This window comes from Coregonus lavaretus (assembly GCF_964263955.1).
Source record: "Coregonus lavaretus genome assembly, chromosome: 1".
NCBI classification, from domain to species: domain Eukaryota; kingdom Metazoa; phylum Chordata; class Actinopteri; order Salmoniformes; family Salmonidae; genus Coregonus; species Coregonus lavaretus.
In genome coordinates, this window is record NC_139988.1 from 15779696 (window position 1) to 15803005 (window position 23310).

Consider the following 23310-nt stretch of genomic DNA (forward strand, 5'->3'; position numbering starts at 1 on the left):
TACAGATTCGGTGCCTTTTGTGATTGAGGAGGATGAAACAATGAACATTAAAATCTTAAGCTTTTTTTTATTTGATGTGACAAAGTAATGTGTGTACTTGATAGAAAATACCTTTTCCCATCTCAATGTAGAGTATTAAGTTATTATTCTGTATTATTTTCTCAAACAAGTCCCAATTTAATTCAACCCCGTCACAGTCATTTTGTTATTCAACTATTCATTTTTCCAATAAGCTTGAGATCAGCTTCTGGCATAATCTCACAGTTTAGATGTCCCTTGTAAATAATGGCATATTGTAATTAAAGAGAAAATCAAGAAAAACTGACCAGCACCATCCTTTCCAGTTTACGATGAAGAAATATCTAATCTAACTCCACATTTTCGCAAGAAATGTGCAAGAATGCTGCGTAATTCCTGACAAAATTGAAATAGCCTTATTTACCCTGATTTAATAAACACAATAAAAACACTATTGATGTTATATTTTGTGTATTTAATACAAAAATGTAAAAAAAATAATCTCGTAACAGGGATGAATGCACCGCAACAGGGTTGAAAATCATGTAACAGGGTTGAGTGAAAAGCATCACGTGTCATATGTTTTATCTTTTGAGATCACTAACATGTTGCCATTTTTTAAACATTTTAAACATTTTTAAACCTACTGTCAACATAGCTTTTAAAATCTAAAGAATCTAGATGAAAGCTAGACAGAGTAAAACACATTAATGAACTAATAACAGTAACAACATCTCATTGATTTCATAAAAATATCCATCTGATAATGGCAGGAGTCTGTTTGAACATTGAGCAAACATCTTAACATTGATAACCTATATAGGTCACATGTTGCCATTTTTTAACATTTTAAACTACTGTCAACATAGCTTTTAAAGAAGTTTAAACAATCAAGATGAAATCTAGACAGATCAAAACACATTAATAAACTAACAACAGTTACAACATTTTCATTGATTTCATAGAAATATCCAGAGTAATGGCAGGAATGTCTGTGTTGTTTGAATGTTTGAACATTAAGCAAACATCTTAACATTAATAACCTATAGGTAAGCCTACAGTTTGTTCACCATTTTTACTGAGAGAGCCTAGCCCACACTTCCTTCTGTATTTCCATGTGCCTAGAAGTCACCGGTTTAGGGGGATCAATGTGTTCCAAGATGTCCTCAAATGGATACCACAGGATATCATCAAGAAGTGGCCAGAAGTACCTATTTGGTCCAGCACAGCACATGCATTTGACCTGCACATGGGATTCATCTGTGGCTAGAATTATTCCGGGATAGAAATCGTCAGCATATTTGGCCACGCACCATTTCCCGCATATGTCTGGATTTGCCCAATCAACCTCCCTCTGTGACACGACTGATGTAACTTTAGGGGTAAATGTGAAATGTTGTGTATTGAAACACTGGCATTCCAGTTTCTTGTTGTGCACTGTGCACATACAGCTTACATCACGGTAGGCAATTTGCCTTGCAGCCACACAAACAACTTGGTGGATCCGCATTGTGGATGGAACTACTGGCAAATTGGCTGGCATACCTTGGACGGCTTTCTCGATGGCCTCGTCTTCAATGAAGTAAAGCTTGATGGCAGTGTTGTTCTCCTCTAAGACCCTGTACAGAGTATGAGCATTTGGGATGTCACATCCTTGACTTATCAGCCTGTCTGCGGTTCTTTTTAGGGTTGCACCAACACCATCTGGTGCGCCCTTCCCATGTCCAGGAGAATTACCTGACCACCGGCGCGCGGATGTCCCTCACCTTCCTCTCTATGTGTGTTTCCTTTCTGCTGCTGTTTTTTCCATTGTTGAATCTGAAATTGTAGGTCAAGGTCAAGTCAATGACCTGCTTACTCTTCAAGACTAAATATTGTATCCTTTTAATCACTATGTAGTAAAATGAACATGAACTTGCAGATAATACTCCTAAATATGTCAATGTATATAGGAGAGAGAACAAATTAATTGTCGCTTTTTTAAAGTTATTATTTTCAAAAATTCCTCGTACTTTTAGTTGATACTGTAAAACCGTAAACAACAAACATTCAACAAGAAAATATGATTGGTATTAAGCAATATACATTAAATATTGCTAAGATTTAACAGCTATTCAACCCTGTAACAGCCATTCAACCCCGTAACATTGAAAAATGTGATGGGGTTGAATGTGACAGGGTTGAAGATTTTGTGCTAATCTGTTGCTAATTCGGGATGCTAGCAGCTAGCAGTGTGCCACATGGCCTTATTCAACAAAAGACATTGTTATACTTCATAGCTATAAAAACAATTATTGGTAAAATCTTAACTATGAATCCCCCCCCCCCAACAGAGTTGAATACCTGAGATTGACAAAGCCCATATGTGCTTAAAAAACATGAAATATTTATAAAAAGTGAGAGAGCAGCTTACCACTTGTCACACCAGGCTTCTCTGAAGACTTGTATGATGTCACTTCCTCATAAATGATGTCCACAGGATCAAACCATTATTTAATTGTGAGTGGGGGTATTGTTGCGTTACGGGGTTGAAAGAAATACAAGGACAGGGGTAAAAGCCTGAATTTCTCAGAAAATAAAATGTCTTATGCTGAGAAAATGGATTATGCATAATAAGGGGGCATATACAATTAATTTAACAAAAAAAAAGCATTATTATTTAACACTGTGTACTCAAAATGAGTCACGCCATTTGCATGATGGTCAATAGGGACAGGCGAAATTCTTAATACTCCTAAGAAAAGCAAACATATAAGTATTGAAATTCATCTCTGTTTAAAATCATATTCTCTACTCCATATTAAAAACATGTAAAACTTTGAAATGTTGTAATTTAAGTGTAGTTTGATAAATGTTCTGACAAGTTATAACACTAGTACATCTTGGGACACTGACAATACTGAAATGTCACCGAATCTGTAGAATGACCCTGCAAAATGAATGGATAAGTAGAAATGTTCACCATTTTACCCCGCAGTTGCACACAACACAAAGGCATCATGACACAGGCTGTTGGATCTGGTTGCTGGGTTTTGCCTGCATTTTCAAACAGGCCCTGCTCTCATGTTACACATACAGTTAGTGAGAGGAGTGTTACTTAGAGGCATTTGCGCTGTAGGCTATGTATTCCTTCATCTTCTCAGGGTGTTGAAAGGTAAGTCTGCATATTATTTCTAAAATCATAATGGGAGCTCAAATTAATGTGTTTTCGAAACCGTTCTGGGCAGTTACAATAGTATCTTTATTCAATAGGATTGCATTGAAGTTTTTCCAGCATCCGCAGACTGAATATTCATGAATTTGTTGGCTGTAGATGTAGACTCCACAGTTTGTTTACTGTTGGGAATCTCCACATTATATTCACTTCCACACTGAGTCACCTGCTTCAATTCAGGCGGTTGTTACATGATGATGGGTCCTATCAGCTTTAGCAGTTCTAGTCATTTGTTTCAGTATCTAAATGACTTGATTGTTTTTGGCTCTGGGAATGAATATTGCTTTCATTTTGTTCTAGTCTGTCTCTGCTTTAAACAGCTTGATGTCGAAACAGTCAGTTACCAAACAATCATCTTCCCTCAGGCTCAATGACTTGTATAATGTCACTCGCTCTCTTGTTCTCCCGTATTCCCATATACAAGTGAAGTGGCCATCTTGGGTTGGTCGAGGTGTAAGATGAGAGTTTGATTGAGGGGAACAGTGTGTGTTTTGGAGATACAAGCATGGCTATTGAATAATTCACCTGGCCCAGTATGTATAACTAGAACTGGGCTGTTCCTTTTACTCAACTATGAGGTACTTTTTTCACCTTTGCTGTTTTCTGTGCTGGAAAATAAGTCATTTACATAGCTGTCTTAGCTGTCTTAGCAGTATTTAGGCCATTATAAACCATGTGTTATTACTGTTAGTACATCCATTTGATATGACTATGTTATTACAATATTATTATGATATTATAAAAAATGCTAAACTACTGTCACAGTAGTCCTGTGTGAAGCTCCATAAAGTCATTCATCTCTCTACAGTAAATCCCTCTCATTAACCACCTGCTTTTATGTGTAGGTAATATTGTTATGTCCTCCTGTGATCTGTAATTCCATTGTCCATATTGTGTGTGTGATTAACCATTTCCCATGGGAATTCATGTACTGCATGTACACTGACATATATACCACAACTCACTGGCAGTTACTATTGACTGATGGCCATGTGCCTAGTAACTAACCTGCTGATTGCACCTGTGTTTCTTACTGTAGATTACCTCAGGGACAGGTTGCTGCAGCACTGTTTTAAAGCAACCCAGATCAGAGCAGACTTATTCACAAGTAACTAACCTGCTGATTGCACCTGTGTTTCTTACTGTAGATTACCTCAGGGACAGGTTGCTGCAGCACTGTTTTAAAGCAACCCAGATCAGAGCAGACTTATTCACAAGTAACTAACCTGCTGATTGCACCTGTGTTTCTTACTGTAGATTACTTCAGGGACAGGTTGCTGCAGCAATGTTTTAAAGCAACCCAGATCAGAGCAGACACATTCATAAGCACCACTGTGAGTGAGTCTGTGTGGATATCTCCACAACCCTAACTCTAATGAAGGGGGGCATGTGTCCCTCTGTCCCTGTCCTGATGGGGGGTGGAGGGGATTTTAAGATTCAGCCCATAATCCCACTAATCCAGAGCAAAGTCTTAAATTGCCCCTGCTCCTTCTCAATGGGGCTGAGCATTGACACACACACACACACACACACACACACACACACACACACACACACACACACACACACACACACACACACACACACACACAGACTACCACACACATGAACGCGCCCAGGCACACGCTCCAATTAGTGTTCATCAACCCCTCGCTGAACGACACACACACTGATTCTGGGCCAGTCTCTGTCCCTTGGAGGACGTCACCTAGCCGTGAGAGAGAGCAGGAAAAGAGGCAGAGGAGTATTTATAGAAGAAAATGGGGCCCCTTTTTGGAGAGAGGTTTTACTAAGGAGCGGAGTGAGGGCGTCCCAGTTTTATGATTAACACTGTGCAAACGGGCTGCAGGACTGCAAGTGCACACTCTGGGAGGAGATGCTGGAGTAACTCTGTGACAAGTCTTCATGTACTGTCACCCTTTTCTTGTGTTGCGGTGGCAATGTGAATGACTCTGTGGAGGACTCTGTGGAGGACTCTAAAGATGGGGTATTTTGAATTGACAACTCCTCTTGTTTGAATGGGGGCTGTTGGTTTGGTCCAAGGTTTTTTTTTACTGTACAGTTAGGAAGCCGGGTTGGATACTAGCTCACAGACAGGTCACCTGCAGTTTGATAAAGTCTGATACAAGATGAAGAAATTTCTACAGAACAAGAAAGGCAGATACTCTTTCAGGAACCAGAACAAGTCTGCTGTTCCTCACTATCACTCTAAAGATGACTGTAAGTCTTTCTGTATGACTTTCATCCACTTATTGAAACACATTACTGTTTCAAGGCTTTGGAGGTTCAACAGCAGACACTGACTCTGTTTTAGTTAGATTATCTGTTGCACATGATCAGACAGAATAGATATTTGTATAATTCTATATTTGGCATGTGTGACCTGTCGTGTCAGGGACGTTTTTGGAAGGAAACTCGTGGAGGTTAAAACATGCTGATCCTGTTTTAATGCTCTATATATTTTATAGTTTATAGAATGTTATAAAGCTTCCAAAATCAAGCATTAGGGATTTGAATGTATTACCACAAAAAGCATGATAACCTGCACTCCTAGATTTAAATGTGTTTTCTGTGTTTGACTATGGCAGATATTCTTGCATAGAAAACATTGCCTCTTACAGTTGAAGTCGGAAGTTTACATACACTTAGGTTGGAGTCATTAAAACTTGTTTTTCAACCGCTCCACAAATGTCTTGTTAACAAACTATCTACTTTGTGCATGACACAAGTAATTTTTTGTTTTTGTTTTTCAGACAGCTTATTTCACTTATAATTCACTGTATCACAATTCCAGTGGGTCAGAAGTATACATACACTAAGTTGACTGTGCCTTTAAACAGCTTGGGAAATTCCAGAAAATGATGTCATGGCTTTAGAAGCTTCTGATAGGCTAATTGACATCATTTGAGTCAATTGGAGCTGTACCTGTGGATGTATTTCAAGGCCTACCTTCAAACTCAGTGCCTCTTTGCTTGACATCATGGGAAAATCAAAAGAAATCAGCCAAAACCTCAGAAAACAAATTGTAGACCTCCACAAGTCTGGTTCATCCTTGGGAGCAATTTCCAAATGCCTGAAGGTACCACGTTAATCTGTACAAACAATAGTATGCAAGTATAAACACCATGGGACCACGTAGCCGTCATACCGCTCAGGAAGGAGAAGCGTTCTGTCTCCTAGAGATGAGCGTACTTTGGTGCGAAAAGTGCAAATCAAACCCAGAACAACAGCAAAGGACCTTGTGAAGATGCTGGAGGAAACAGGTACAAAAGTATCTATATCCACTGTAAAACAAGTCCTATATCGATATAACCTGAAAGGCCGCTCACCAAGGAAGAAGCCACTGCTCCAAAACCGCCATAAAAAAGACAGACTACGGTTTGCAACTGCACATGGGGACAAAGATCATACTTTTTGGAGAAATGTCCTCTGGTCTGATGAAACAAAAATAGAACTGTTTGGCCATAATTACCATCGTTATGTTTGGAGGGAAAAGGGGGTGGCTTGCAAGCCGAAGAACACCATCCCAACCGTGAAGCACGGGGGTGGCAGCATCATGCTGTGGGGGTGCTTTGCTGCAGGAGGGACTGGTGCACTTCACAAAATAGATGGTATCATGAGGAAGGAAAATTATGTGGATATATTGAAGCAACATCTCAAGACATCAGTCAAGAAGTTAAAGCTTGGTCGCAAATGGGTCTTCCAAATGGACAATGACCCCAAGCATACTTCCAAAGTTGTGGCAAAATGGCTTAAGGACAACAAAGTCAAGGTATTGGAGTGGCCATCACAAAGCCCTGACCTCAATCCTATAGAACATTTGTGGGCAGAACTGAAAAAGCGTGTGCGAGCAAGGAGGCCTACAAACCTGACTCAGTTATACCAGCTCTGTCAGGAGGAATGGGCTAAAATTCACCCAACTTATTGTGGGAAGCTTGTGGAAGGCTACCTGAAACGTTTGACCCAAGTTAACCAATTTAAAGGCAATGCTACCAAATACTAATTGAGTGTATGTAAACTTCTGACCCACTGAGAATGTGATGAAAGAAATAAAAACTGAAATAAAATATTTCTCTACTATTATTCTGACATTTCACATTCTTAAAATAAAGTGGTGATCCTAACTGACCTAAGACAGGGAATTTTTACTAGGATTAAATGTCAGGAATTGTGAAAAACTGAGTTTAAATGTATATGCTTGAGTCGCTCTCATGCCAGCAATAGAGTGGTATTATTTCAGAGCCCTCTTTGGAAGAGAATGCTTCACGCTCCTCAAGGTCAAATACTCTGAGATGCCTTTGGAGTTGTGAACGTGGTCAGCGAACCCAACCGTTCGACAGGGGATGAGAGCACCGCTGAGATCACCGCTGCTGAGAGCACCGCTGAGATCACCGCTGCTGAGAGCACCGCTGAGAGCACCACCGCTGAGAGCACCGCTCTGCTTCTCTCATTCTCACCTCAATCCAGAACATCTTTCAGTTGATTCTCATCATACTCCCTGTGTGTTTCTTCATCTTCCTCTCCTCTTCCTCATTCTTCTTCTTCTCTCGTGTAGTCATTGCAATGCCGACATCCAATCAGGGCTGGCCAGAGGAGTTTGGCTTCCAGCTGGGAGGAAGTGGTCCTAGCTACATCCTGTCTGTGGAAGAGGGGAGCAGTGCCTTCCTGGCGGGGCTGCAACCAGGTGACCAGGTCAGAGAGATTCTAGGTCCTAAGACCGAAAGGCCCAATCAGCAATTATTTTAATCCTTTATTTAGCCATTATTTAACAAGGCAAGTCAATTGACAACTATGCTGTTAATAGTATTATGTTAATACTATGATAATATTATGATGATAATGTAATAGTATGATCAGGGATTTATAATGGAAAAGCTGTTTCTGGGTCTCTTCATTATACTGTTTCTCTGTGCTGGAGATCAGGTGCTGGAGATCGAGGGCCAGAATGTGTCCACTCTGGGATTCCAGGCTGTCATCTCCATCGCTCAGACCCATAGGAACATCCCTCCCAGCATCGGAGTGGTGTCTCGCATCCAGCAGGTCTGAACTCACTCTGACTGGGACTCACCTGGCATCATCATACTGTAGCACAATGTTTGATAGTTCTGATTGATTTTATGAAAAACATTTTGTATTTCAGTTTGTACCTACTGAAAACCTGACTCACTGTATTTCTGATACCTCATGTAACCCCAGAAACTGTAGTGGCAATGCTGGATTTGCCGCCCTAATTTCATCGGCAAGGCCATACTTTTCAAGTCATTAGTAAAAACAATTTCTCTCTATCTTGATATAATACAGTGAAAGTGAAATAAGAATTCTATCTCTGCCTCTCAGATGGACATCACCCCGGGTCCTGACGGTCGTTTCGGCTTCACCATCGTGGGAGACTGCCCCCTCCTGGTGGAGGACTGTTCCCCCTGCTCTCCGGCGGGACGGGGTGGCCTGCGGGCCGGCGACTACGTCATGGAAGTCAACGGGATCCCGGTGAGGCAGCACGAGATGGCGGCGGCACTGATCAAGACGTCCCAGGGGAGGCTGAGGCTGGGGGTGCTGTGTCTGGGGCCCAGACGGAGAGTACACAGCAGTGAGAGTATGGATGGGATACAGCCTGGGGAAGACGGGGTGAGGACGAACCGTAAACACAAGGCCCTGGAGTTCAACAGGAAGGTGAGGCTTTCTATTAAACTAACTTTTGTATGAGTTGGAGCTATACAGGGGAACATTGACGTCCAGAGAAAACAACAGTTTGAAAGAGAAGCTATACTGTTCAAAAAGAATTACGCAAGTCTACTGACCTTACTTCCTCAGTCAGATAATTGGATGCTTCTTTGTAAATGTTTCCATCTTTCTTTAGGGAGGCTGTGTACTATACCCCCTTCAACAACATGTTATTGATATCTTTCAGATTGACCAGATTTTGGGGGAGGAACCTGAGGTGAAGGAGAGGCTGTTTGCGGTACTGAAGCAGTACGCTGCGGAGAAGAAGGTTGATTGGCTGGCCTCCGTCCTCCCAGACATCCTCACCACTGACGAGCAGCAGACGCTCATCGGCAACATCAGGTACCGGAGTCTCTGCTCCCTGGGTATCATCCAGACTGTTGTATTCAGTATAGAGGAGGCAGCCTACCAGATGTACATTAAATCCTTATTCCCATTTAGACATCCTAGTACAACCCAGGTGGGATGCAGCCTAAGTCTAAAATCCCCATTTCGGAGTCCCAGTGAAAAGTAATAGTCATTTGTGGGGATTATTGTCTGATGGGTGTGTAAACAGGCTTTTCCTTTTGCTAATTTAGCTGGTGGGGGGTGGGGGGGGGGGCTTGATTAGCGTCAACCATAATCACACTGTGCTTTAGGTGGACGCCATCTGCTGCAGACCTGGCTCAGGGTAAACCCACAGTGACCCTCCTGTTAGGTCAAACTGGTAGGGGTGTGAGTGAAACTGCATAGCCTGAGCCAAAATGGAGTCTTGAGCCAAATCAAAAGGGTTAGTGACAGATCTGCCAGATAAGATTTGCAGGTGTTCACAATAATCACTGGTTGAGTGCCATTGATGATCAGAAGTTAAACTCAACAAAGGCAAAGCCAGTTTTAGTGTGGCCGTTTCAAATTCTACCTGATGTTTACATATGTTGCCAGCACTGTTTCTGTCTGAGATCAGCTCAAGGATCTGCCAGTATTGTAATCATTACTGTCTTTGCCTTTTTGCATGAGATTAGTTTGTCTGTGACCTCGACTGAACTATGGCCGAAGACTCATATTGTCAGGCATTTCAATGAAGAAATACTTGTCTTATGTCTGTTAGTGTGTGAAAACGAGCAACAAGACTCACACTAAACCCTTAATCCAAGTACACTAAACTCTTAATCCAAGTACACTAAACCCTTAATCCAAGTACACTAAACCCTTAATCCAAGTACACTAAACCCTTAATCCAAGTACACTTAACCCTTAATCCAAGTACACATTTTCCTTTACAGTGCCTTCGGAAAGTATTCAGACCCCTTGACTTTTTCCACATTTTGTTACGTTACAGCCTTATTCTTAAATTGATTAAATAAATGCAAATCCTCAGCAATCTACACACAATACCTCATAATGACAAAGTGAAAACACGTTTTTAGAAATGTTTACAAATGTATTAAAAATCAAAAACAGAAATACCTTATTTACATAAGTATTCAGACCCTTTGCTATGAGACTCGAAAAAATTGAGCTCAGGTGCATCCTGTTTCCATTGATAATCCTTGAGATGTTTCTACAACTTAATTGGAGTCCACCTGTGGTAAATTCAATTGATTGGACAAGATTTGGAAAAGTACACACCTGTCTATATAAGGTCCCACAGTTGACAGTGCATGTCAGAGCATAAACCAAGCCATGAGGTCGAAGGAATTGTCGTAGAGCTCCGAGAGGATTGTGTTGAGGCACAGATCTGGGGAAGGGTACCAAAAAATGTCTGCAGCATTGAAGGTCCCCAAGAACAGAGTGGCCTCCATCATTCTTAAATGGAAGAAGTTTGGAACCACCAAGACACTTCCTAGAGCTGGCCGGTCAGCCGAACTGAGCAATCGGGGGAGAAGGGCCTTGGTCAGGGAGGTGACTAAGAACCCGATGGTCAATCTGACAGAGCTCCAGAGTTCCTCTGTGGAGATGGGAGAACCTTCCTGAAGGACAACCATCTCTGCAGCACTCCACCAATCATGCCTTTGTGGTAGAGTGGCCAGACGGAAGCCACTCCTCAGTAAAAGGCACATGACAGCCCACTTGGAGTTTGCCAAAAGGCACCTAAAATACTCTCAGACCATGAGAAACAAGATTCTCTGGTCTGATGAAACCAAGATTGAACTCTTTGGCCTGAATGCCAAGCGTCACGTCTGGAGGAAACCTGGCACCATCCCTACGGTGAAGCATGGTGGTGGCAGCATCATGCTGTGGGGATGTTTTTCAGCGGCAGGGACTGGGATACTTGTCAGGATCGAGGCAAAGATGAACAGAGGAAAGTACAGAGAGATTCTTGATGAAACCCTGCTCCAGAGCGCTCAGGACCTCAGACTGGGGCGAAGGTTCACCTTCCAACAGGAGAAACTCCCCGAATACATGTGTGCCAAGCTTGTAGTGTCATACCCAAGAAGAATCGAGGCTGTAATTGCTGCCAAAGGTGCTTCAACAACGTACTGAGTAAAGGGTCTGAATACTTATGTAAATGTCATATTTCCGTTTATTTTGTATTAGCAACAATTTCTAAAATCCTGTTTTTGCTTTGTCATTATGGGGTATTGTGTGTAGATTGACTGTGGCGAAGGTTCACCTTCCAACAGGACAGCGACCCTAAGCACACAGCCAAGACAACGCAGGAGTGGCTTCGGGACAAGTCTCTGAATGTCCTTGAGTGGCCTAGCCAGAGGCCGGACTTGAACCCGATTGAACATCTCTGGAGAGACCTGAAAATAGCTGTGCAGCGACACATCTCATCCAACCTGCCAGAGCTTGAGAGGATCTGCAGAGAAGAATGGGAGAAACTCCCCAAATACAGGTGTGCTAAGCTTGTAGCATCATACCCAAGAAGACTTGAGGCTGTAATCGCTGCCAAAGGTGCTTCAACAAAGTACTGAGTAAAGGGTCTGAATACTTATGTAAATGTAATATTTCAGTTTTCTATTGTTAATACATTTTCAAACATTTCTAAAAACCAGTTTTTGCTTTGTCATTATGGGGTATTGTGTGTAGATTGATGAGGGGAAAAAAACAATTTAATACATTTTAGAATAAGGCTGTAACCTAACAAAATGTGGAAAAAGTCAAGGGGTCTGAATACTTTCCGAAGGCACTATAGATGTGTGGAGATTACTGTTACTTTCGTGCCCTATGAAGGGAGTTCGTTAGAGAGGGAGATGGGCATCTGTCATGTGAGATTAACAGTCTTTAATTGGATTGGTTGGTATGAGGAAACCATCTGAGGGAATATGGACCATGTGGTCATCCGGCTGGGGTCTTACCACAGTGGGGTAACTTTACCAATGAGCTATAGCCAGACCATAGCTTTGATTATCTGACCTTAACCTCTCTTTACTAGAGGGAGTCAACTACACAGAGGCAAACAAGGGGGATGTGGTGGATTGTGCGGATTGTAGTTCCACGTAACGCATTTTAGTCATCTCAGCATCACTTACTGGTATTTGGGGTAGGTAGTGATAGCTCAGTGTAGCCCCATGTAGCTCAGTTGGTAGAGCATGGCGTTTGCAACGCCAGGGTTGTGGGTTCAATTCCCACGGGGGGCCAGTATGACAAATGTATGAAGTCACTAACTGTAAGTCGCTCTGGATAAGAGCGTCGACTAAAATGTAAATGTAAATGATACCTTATGAATGGGGCCCTGAGTTTTTCTTGACCACGTGACCAGACCAGAAAAAACTCTGTGTCCTAGTGATATGATTAGATACCTAGTTATAGAGATTGTTATACTGTAAGATATGGTACTATTTAAGGTTATGTGTGAATAATTGAATATTCAAATGCAAAGCTATTTTGTTCAATATGAACATAAGACAGTGATTCCAGATCCCCAGAGGGCAGCGAGACTTTCCTTTGGCATTATTCTCTAAATATAGACTGAGTGGCATTTAACAGGCCATGGAGATGTTTGTTTTATTCCACTGAATTGGACTCTCTCTCTCTTCCTCCCTCCCTCTCTCTCTCTCTCTTCCACCTCTCTCCTCCTCCTCCCTTTCTCTTTCCATCTCTCTCTCTCTCTCTCTCTCTCTCTCTCTCTCTCTCTCTCTCTCTCTCTCTCTCTCTCTCTCTCTCTCTCTCTCACTCTCACTCTCACTCTCACTCTCACTCTCTCTCTTACTCTCTCTCTTACTCTCTCTCTTACTCTCTCTCTCTCACTCTCTCCCTCCCCCCTCTCTCTCTCTCTTTCTGTGATGGATTCTATCCTCATTATTCTGCTTTAAGCTCCTCTGTGGTTGATGAGAGTTCACTGCTGGCGATGGTTCCTAGATACACTATGCTGATTCTATCCCATAGCGTTATAATGCATTAGGACTCTCCCATACCGTTATAATGCATTAGGACTCTCCCATACCGTTATAATGCATTAGGACTCTCCCATACCGTTATAATGCATTAGGACTTTCCCATACCGTTATAATGCATTAGGACTCTCCCATACCGTTATAATGCATTAGGACTCTCCCATACCGTTATAATGCATTAGGACTCTCCCATAGCGTTATAATGCTTTAGGACTCTCCCATAGCGTTATAATGCTTTAGGACTCTCCCATAGCGTTATAATGCATTAGGACTCTCCGATAGTGTTATAATGCTTTAGGACTTCAATATTCAGTTTGTGAACCTATGCACTTACTCACGTTTATTATTGTATAATCCTTTCCCTCTGATTCTGAATTATGACAGTGTACTAACTGGAATTAGCTGTTTTGGGTGAGTACTGTTTATATTATTGGTTGTTTTGGACTGTGGTACTTGCAGTTGTCTTGCAGTGCTGTCTTGCTGTTGCAGTACAGGTAGGGGCACCGCAGTCAGTGTAATGTCACACTTGCCATAGGTGGGCAGATAATTACCCTGGTACACTACTGTCCCTGTGCACCTTTCCTCTGAGGGGGTAGTGTGTGTTGAATGGAAGCCCATGGTCTTTTTCAGAGACTTGTTTGAATGTTTCTACTATTTATTGTTGTGCAGTGATTTAATGCAGAGGTCTGAATCAGTGTTGACTGTATACTTCTTGCTTGCATATTGACTCTCAGCACTTGAATAGGTCAACATGAAACATTCTAGGATTTTGTACCAGATTATACGATTGATACTTTTTGTCTCTGGCTATTCCTAGAATAAGCGGTAAACTAGAACTCATAATAAGTGATGGGGCTTTTTTAGTATCTAATCCAGGGCTCTCCAACCCTGTTCCTGGAGATCTACCATCCTGCTGGTTTTCACTCCAACCCTGCTCTTAGAGAGCTACCCTCCTGTAGGTTTTCACTCCAACCCTGTTCCTGGAGAGCTACCGTCCTGTAGGTTTTCGCTCCAACCCTAATCTAGCACACCTGATTCTAATAATTAGCTGGTTGATAAGCTGAATCAGGTTAGTTACAACTGGGGTTGGAGTGAAAACCTACAGGAAGGTAGCTCTCCGGGAACAGGGTTGGAGTGAAAACCTACAGGACAGTAGCTCTCCAGGAACAGGGTTGGAGTGAAAACCTACAGGACGGTATCTCTCCAGGAACAGGGTTGGAGTGAAAACCTACAGGACGGTAGCTCTCCAGGAACAGGGTTGGAGTGAAAACCTACAGGACAGTAGCTCTCCAGGAACAGGGTTGGAGGTTTCAGTTGCATAATCACCTCCATTACTGGCAGTGGTGGAAAAAGTACCCAATTGTCATACTTGAGTAAAGGTAAAGATACCTTAATAGAAAATGACTCAAGTAAAAGTGAAAATCACCCAGTAAAATACTACTTGAGTAAAAGTCTAAAAGTATTTGGTTTTAAATATACTTAAGTATCAAAAGTAAATGTAATTGCTAAAAGTATAAATCATTTCAAATTCCTTATATTCAGCAAACCAGACGGGACAATTTTCTTGTTTTTTACATTTACGGATAGCCAGGGGCACTCTCCAAAACATAATTTACAAAACAAGCATTTGTGTTTTGTGGGTCTGCCAGATCAGAGGCAGTAGGGATGACCAGGGATGTTCTCTTCATAAGTGTGTGAATTGGACCATTTGCCTGTCCTGCTAAGCATTCAAAATGTAACGAGTACTTTTGGGTGTCAGGGAAAATATATTTACATTTTAGTCATTTAGCAGACGCTCTTAGCCAGAGCGACTTACAGTTAGTGAGTGCATACATTTTTCATACTGGACCCCGTGGGAATCGAACCCACAACCCTGGCGTTGCAAGCGCCATGCTCTACCAACTGAGCTATAGGAGGGACTATATGGAGTAAAGAGTACATAATTTTTTTAGGAATGTAGAGAAGCAAAAGTAAAAGTTGTCAAAAATATAAAAAGTACAGATACCCCAAAAAACTACTTAAGTAGTACTTTAAAGTATTTTTACTTAAGTACTTTACCACCACTGATTACTGGAAATACGCTTTACTGGCCTTAAAAAGCTTATTAATGCTGCTGGAGGACTCAACAACCCCTTGTAAATGACACTATTTCACAGCAAGCAGAATCACATATTATTATTATTATTATTAAACACTGAGTGTACAAAACATTACGAACACCTTCCTATTATTGAGTTGCACAGGGATTCTACAGGGATGCTGTAACACTCTGGCTCCGGGACTTTTGGATTTGAGCCAGGGTGTATTTGTTTTGTTGGGTATTTGTTGTGGGGTTGGTTGTAAGGGTGTATTCGGTTGGTTGTGTTTTGGGTGTGTTAATTGTGGTGTCGTGTGACTCCCAATCGGAGGTAACGAGTGTCAGCTGTCGGCTCGTTATCTCTGATTGGGAGCCATATTTAATCTGAATGTTTTCCTGTGGGCATTGTGGGTTTTTGTTCCGTATTCAGTATTTGTAACTGTGGACTTCACTAGCCGTCTTTGTTTATTGTTTTTGTCGTTCGTGTCTTTACTCAAATAAAGTCATGTTCACTCAACGCGCTGCGTATTGGTCCGCTTCCTCAGACGGTCGTGACAGAAAAACCCACCATAAAAGGACCAAGCAGCGTGTCCAGGAGCAGGCAGCCTGGACATGGGAGCAGATCTTGGACGGGCAGGGGTCCTGGACCTGGGAGGAAATCCTGGCCGGGATGGATCGCCGGCCATGGAGTGAGACGGTGGAGGCGCGCCGTAGAGAGGAGCTACGGCGGGATCAGGGTCGTCGTCGGAGGGTCGTGAGTCAACCCCAGAAATTTTTTAGGGGGGGGCACACGGCATGGACGACGGGGCTGACGGAGGAGAAAAGGGGGAGTATCCAGGAGGCCACCAGGCCAGGGGTACACCGCCCTGTACGTCCTGTGCTGATGCCTCACACAGAGTGTGTGAGGGTAGGCATTCAGCCAGGACGGGTGGTGGCCGCTGTTCACTCCAGGCCTCCTGTCCGTCTCCACAGCCCGGTCCGGCCTGTTCCTGCCACCCGCACCAAGACTACGGTGCGCGTCGCCAGCCCGACCCGGCCTGTTCCTGCCACCCGCACCAAGACTACGGTGCACGTCGCCAGCCCGACCCGGCCTGTTCCTGCCACCCGCACCAAGACTACGGTGCGCGTCGCCAGCCCGACCCGGCCTGTTCCTGCCACCCGCACCAAGACTACGGTGCGCGTCGCCAGCCCGGTCCGGCCTGTTCCGGCCACCCGCACCAAGACTACGGTGCGCGTCGCCAGCCCGACCCGGCCTGTTCCTGCCACCCGCACCAAGTCTACGGTGCGCGTCGCCAGCCCGGTCCGGCCTGTTCCTGCCACCCGCACCAAGACTACGGTGCGCGTCGCCAGCCCGACCCGGCCTGTTCCTGCCACCCGCACCAAGACTACGGTGCGCGTCGCCAGCCCGGTCCGGCCTGTTCCGGCCACCCGCACCAAGTCTACGGTGCGCCTCAGACGGCCAGAGTCTGCCGTCTGCCCAACGGGGCCTGAACTGCCCGTCTGCCCAAAGCCTGCAAAGCCGCCCGTCTGCCATGAGCCATCAGAGCCGTCCGCCAGACCAGAGCCGCTAGAGCCTTCCGCCAGACAGGATCAGCCAGAGCCTTCCGCCAGACAGGATCAGCCAGAGCCTTCTGCCAGACAGGATCAGCCAGAGCCTTCTGCCAGACAGGATCAGCCAGAGCCTTCCGCCAGACAGGATCAGCCAGAGCCTTCCGCCAGCCATGAGCAGCCAGATCCGTCGGCCAGCCATGAGCAGCCAGATCCGTCGGCCAGCCATGAGCAGCCAGATCCGTCGGCCAGCCATGAGCAGCCAGATCCGTCAGCCAGCCATGAGCCGCCAGATCCTTCAGCCTGCCATGAGCCGTCCAGCCAGGTGCTGTCCCTTAGCCCGGTGCTGCCCCTAAATCCAGGTGGAGTAAGTTGGAGGGTGGTCATGTGGAGGAGGCTAGGGAAGCGGGTGGTGACTAAGGTGGGGTGGGGACCACGACCAGGGCCAGAACCGCCACCGTGGACAGACGCCCACCCAGACCCTCCCCGAGACTGTATGCTGGTGCGCCCGGAGTGCGCACCTTTAGGGGGGGGTACTGTAACACTCTGGCTCCGGGACTTTTGGATTTGAGCCAGGGTGTATTTGTTTTGTTGGGTATTTGTTGTGGGGTTGGTTGTAAGGGTGTATTCGGTTGGTTGTGTTTTGGGTGTGTTAATTGTGGTGTCGTGTGACTCCCAATCGGAGGTAACGAGTGTCAGCTGTCGGCTCGTTATCTCTGATTGGGAGCCATATTTAATCTGAATGTTTTCCTGTGGGCATTGTGGGTTTTTGTTCCGTATTCAGTATTTGTAACTGTGGACTTCACTAGCCGTCTTTGTTTATTGTTTTTGTCGTTCGTGTCTTTACTCAAATAAAGTCATGTTCACTCAACGCGCTGCGTATTGGTCCGCTTCCTCAGACGGTCGTGACAGATGCTGGCCCATGTTGACTCCAATGCTTCCCAAAGTTGTGTCAAGTTGGCTGGATGTCCTTTGGGTGGTGGGCCATTCTTGATACACATGGGAAACTGTTGAGCGTGAAAAACCCAGCAGTGTTACAGTTTACTATACCCCGTTCAAAGGCACTTAAATATTTTGTCTTGCCCATTCACCTTCCGACAATGTCTCAATTGTCTCAAGGTTAAAACATCCTTCTTTAACCTGTCTCCTCCCCTTCATCTACACTGATTTGAAGTGGATTTAACAAGTGACATCAATAAGGGATCATAGCTTTCACCTGGATTCACCTGGTCAGTCTATGTCATGGAAAGAGCAGGTGTTCCTAATGTTTTGTCCACTCAGTGAATATCATCTAGGTAAGAGATACAGGCAGTATGTAGGTGATACAAAGAGTGACAAATATCTGTTTCTAGAGCTCTCCTCTCCTTTCTGATTGTTTGCATGCCGTGGGTGAGAGACTGGTCACAGGTGTTATAACAAACCAAGGCTGTCTGATCTTAGTGTTGGTAGCTGAATGGCAAATTGACAATAGAACACAATATTATTGTGTACTGTTGACTGCCTACGATGTTACTGTAGAGATCTATTATAGAGATATTATAGATGTTGACGTTCCATAATGTGATAATATCAGAGATCTGTCTGTTGTTTATTGACTTTCTGTCTGACATCTGGGTCTGATGGCCATTGACCAGCGACATAGTGACCCTAGTCACTGGTTTTTAAACCACATAATGATCTCCTAAATCCCTCCGCTCAACCTTTAAGGTCGTTTAGTGTCAGGCAGAGTCAGGCAGGCGACAGTGTGGCAAAGCAAGAAATGGCGACAGTCTCTCACATCTGGAATATAAATGAAATGAGATCTCCCAGTTAGATTTCTGCTTGTCATTCCTCCCTTTGGAGATATCCCATCTTAGATTATTATAGAGCACCACTCTACTCTGCTGCAAATGAGGTCACATTAGTTGAAATCTCAATTAGTTCCAAAGGTAAGACAGTTTTGACAACTTTTATGATGAGGCGCTTGTTTGGAAAGATAACCTTGCATTTTGCAGTGAAGGCTCAATTGTTGTGGTGGTGGCAGATGAGATTTTCTCAGAAATAGCACTGAATGACACAAGGACGCCAGATGTGTGTCCACAAATAACTTTCCATAGACCAGCAGGTTCTACAAGAGTTCTAAATATACAGTGCATTCAGTAAGTATTCAGACCCCTTGACTTTTTCCACATTTAGTTACGTTACAGCCTTATTCTAAAATTGATTAAATTGTTTTCCCCCCCTCATCAATCTACACACAATACCCCATAATGACAAAGCAAAAACAGGTTTTTAGAAATGTTTGAAAATGTATTAACAATAGAAAACGAAAATATTACATTTACATAAGTATTCAGACCCTTTACTCAGTACTTTGTTGAAGCACCTTTGGCAACGATTACAGCCTCAAGTCTTCTTGGGTATGATGCTACAAGCTTGGCACACCTGTATTTGGGGAGTTTCTCCCATTCTTCTCTGAAGATCCTCTCAAGCTCTGTCAGGTTGGATGGGGAGCGTCGCTGCACAGTTATTTTCAGGTCTCTCCAGAGATGTTAGATCGGGTTCAAGTCCGGGCTCTGGCTGGGCCACTCAAGGATATTCAGAGACTTGTCCCGAAGCCACTCCTGCGTTGTCTTGGCTGTGTGCTTAGGGTCGTTGTCCTGTTGGAAGGTGAACCTTCGCCCCAGTCTGAGGGCCTGAGCGCTCTGGAGCAGGTTTTCACCAAGGATCTCTCTGTACTTTGCTCCGTTCATTTTTCCCTCGATCCTGACTAGTCTCCCAGTCCCTGCCGCTGAAAAACATCCCCACAGCATGATGCTGCCACCACCATGCTTCATTGTAGGGATGGTGCCAGGTTTCCTCCAGACATGATGCTTGGCATCAAGCCAAAGAGTTCAATCTTGGTTTCATCAGACCAGAGAATCTTGTTTCTCATGGTCTGAGAGTCTTTAGGTGCCTTTTGGCAAACCAAGTGGGCTGTCATGTGCTTTTTACTGAGGAGTGGCTTCTGTCTGGCCACCCTACCATAAAGGCATGATTGGTGGAGTGCTGCAGAGATGGTTGGCCTTCTGGAAGGTTCTCCCATCTCCACAGAGGAACTCTGGAGCACTTTCAGAGTGACCATCGGGTTCTTTGTCACCTCCCTGACCAAGGCTCTTCTCCCCCGATTTGGCCGGGCGGCCAGCTCTAGGAAGAGTCTTAGTGGTTCCAAACTTCTTCCATTTAAGAATGATGGAGGTCACTGTGTTCTTGGGGACCTTCAATGCTGCAGACATTTTTTGGTACCCTTCCCCTGATCTGTGCCTCGACACAATCCTGTCTCTGGGTTTTACGGACAATTCCTTCGACCTCATGGCTTGGTTTATGCTCTGTCATGCAGTGTCAACTGTGGGACCTTATATAGCAGGTGTGTGCCTTTCCAAATCTTGTCCAATCAATTGAATTTACCACAGGTGGACTCCAATCAAGTTGTAGAAACATCTCAAGGATGATCAATGGAAACAGGATGCACCTGAGCTCAATTTCGAGTCTCATAGCAAAGGGTCTGAATAATTATGTAATTAAGGTATTTCTGTTTTTTATTTTTATAAATTTGCAGAAATGTCTAAAAACCTGTTTTTGCTTTGTCATTATGGGGTACTGTGTGTAGATTGATGAGGATTTTTATTTATTTATCCATTTTAGAAAAAGGCTGTAACGTAACAAAATGTGGAAAATGTCAAGCGGTTGGAATACTTTCTGAATGCTCTGTATCTCCATGTGTCTGAATATCTCAGTAGCACTGTGGAATAATCATGGCTAATTAGCAGAGCATTCCCCTATGGTGGCTAGAATCCTTATTGTCTCTGAAGAACTTCTCTCTGTGTCCTATTTGCTTGATTTAGCTGTCCAACTTGTTTTTATCTGCATAATTAGCTAGTTAATTTTTTACATGCGTTTCTGCAAGTTCTCTCTCTCTCTCTCTCTCTCTCTCTCTCTCTCTCTCTCTCTCTCTCTCTGTGTGTGTTACGTGGCCAGTTAGTTTGTTTCCCGTAATTCTCCACTTCATTATAAATTATGTCTGGCCACTCGTCGTCTGATTCATCTAATCATGGGAACAAAAGCTAGGAGACACTCGGAAGGGTCAACAACACCAGGGCCAGGTGTGACACACTGAAGGACCAGGTGTGACACACTGAATCACCAGAATGATTCATTTTCTCTGTGTGTATCAGCTCAATCTGATTACAAAGTCATTATTATTATTACCAAAATATTCAACCGTTTGATCATGTTAATTAATTATATTTATACGTACGCACATGATCTGTGTTGGATTATGTTAATTTGTTTGAATCCCCATTAACAATCCATCTGTATTGATGCGATGTTGTTCATCAGTTCTAATTTGATAAAGCGCACACACGTTCCTGTTTTAACCAGCTGTCTTCTGTGTGTGTGTGCGTGTCTGTGTGTGTTTGTACGTGTGTGTGGGTGGTGTCTGTGTGTGGGTGGTGTTTGCTGTGCTACCCGCTTGGCTGTTCCTGATCACTGAATTAGTTGTTTTCATCGTCAGCTGTTGCTTTTACATCTGAGCGTCGCTGTGATGACCCCTGTTGTACATCTTCAATCATCAGTTCTATGATTAACATGATACCACTATTATTACATTTTACATTTTTTACATTTTAGTCATTTAGCAGATGCTCTTATCCAGAGCAACTTACAGTTAGTGAGTGCATACATTTTTCATACTGGCCCCCCGTGGGAATTATCTTGGTTATGTTACTAAAGACAAACAGACCAGACATGATGGCTTTGATCAATGTTGTTGTCTACACGATGAGAAGATGATAGTCCTTCACCTTGTATCATTCTCCCTCTGAGAATCCTTCTGCCCAGAGTGATGCTCAGAAAATATATTGTTCCGCTCTTCAGACAGACAGACAGATAGATGGAGAGAGACAGATAGATGGAGAGAGACAGATAGATGGAGAGAGAGCGAGAGGGATGGAGGGAGAGACAGATAGACGGAGAGAGAGCGAGAGGGATGAAGAGAAAGAGGGATGGATGATAGAGAGAGTGGAAGCAAGAGAGGGAGAGAGAGGTGGTAGAGTTATAAATTGCTTACTCCCACACCTTTGCTGTTGCTGTATTGGTATCTCATGCTGCAGCAGTGTGAATCCACACTGTAGCAAATGACGCCACTGCACAGAGGGCTGCCTCACTGACTGTCTCTATAGAAATCTCTCTCTCTCTTTCTCTCTATCCATCTAACCTCTCCTTCTCTGTATCTATGGACTACAGTGGCTAAGTGGAAAGATAGCGACTTTTTAGAAGAAGTGTGTTTGGTTTAGTTTTTGCCTAGCTATGGATTTCAAAGTATGTTTTTATGATGAATCTACTTCACCAAGTCAACAGTGATTTGTATTCAGCTGCATGGATTTTATTCACCAACCTGGATGCCTGATTCTCAGTTCCAGATCTGACTTTTTCCTCTGAATCTCAGTCCAGGGCTTTGGTATGAGTGGTGTGGTTTTGGGAACCAGAGTTGATGCAGACTGCTGAGGGTGTTCTCTGAGGTTTCTAGTAACATCTTCTGGTTACAGGGGATCTCCGTAGATCTACACCATCCTTGTTTTTCTCTGGTTTCTCTCTTACCTCTTGTTCCGGGCAGAGGTGACACAGACTGTTGAGGGGTGACTGCTGAGGTCTACCTGGTGGTACCCTCCCTTAGATCCAGAGGGACCTCCACCCCTCCACCCCTCCACCCCTCCACCTCTCCACCTCTCCACCCCTCCACCCCTCCACCTCTCCACCTCTCCACCTCTCCACCTCTCCACCTTTCCCCCTACTTTCCCTTCCTCTCACATGCTGGTCCCTCTTTCACCATGTTCACCAGGATCTTCATCCCCAAGAAGCACCGGCAGCGGTTCGACGAGGCCGTGTCCCAGAGCCTGATCCAGAGGATCTGTCGCAGTAAGAGCATCAACGAGCTGGGCCGGCAGGGCCGTCTGAGACGTAGCCGCAGCGAGGACCACCCTGACCGCCACCACGGCTCCAAACGGGCCAGCTCAGTACCCCGGGACCCTGAGGAGGACGGAGGGGGACAGGAGAGAGGAGAGAGGGGGTACAGGAAGTCCACACCGGGCATACCTGGGCATCAATCAGGTGCCAATCAGAGGTTAGTATACAGTATGGCGTTGTTAGCTATGACTCCCACTCAGCTGAGAGACAGAAGATTTAGGAGATACTGTTTGTGTGGTTAGAGCTGAAGATAAAGGAGATGTATTGGGTTTAAAATATCACTGAATTACTTTATGTTTTATTTTAGTGTTCCAACCCTCAAAGTAATATCTAGGTAATATTCCAGACATTTAAAACATATCTTGTTTGTTGATCGATAATTTGGAAGCACCTGACACTGTTGATTAGGGAACGGTTTCTGTTACTCA

At 44.1% G+C, this 23310-nt stretch overlaps 1 protein-coding gene across 1 annotated transcript in view; it reads left to right on the plus strand.

Moving 5' to 3' along the window:
* Nucleotides 1–5361: 5361 nt before the first annotated feature.
* LOC311123072 (delphilin-like) overlaps nt 5362–23310 on the plus strand; it is a gene marked incomplete at both ends in the record, with an annotated part of 48135 nt that continues 30186 nt past the window's right edge. Inside the window, 6 exon segments of the mRNA XM_084158136.1 lie at nt 5362–5452; nt 7788–7924; nt 8156–8272; nt 8570–8902; nt 9141–9295; nt 22758–23039. Of these exon segments, the coding sequence (XP_084014262.1) occupies nt 5362–5452; nt 7788–7924; nt 8156–8272; nt 8570–8902; nt 9141–9295; nt 22758–23039 (1115 nt within the window).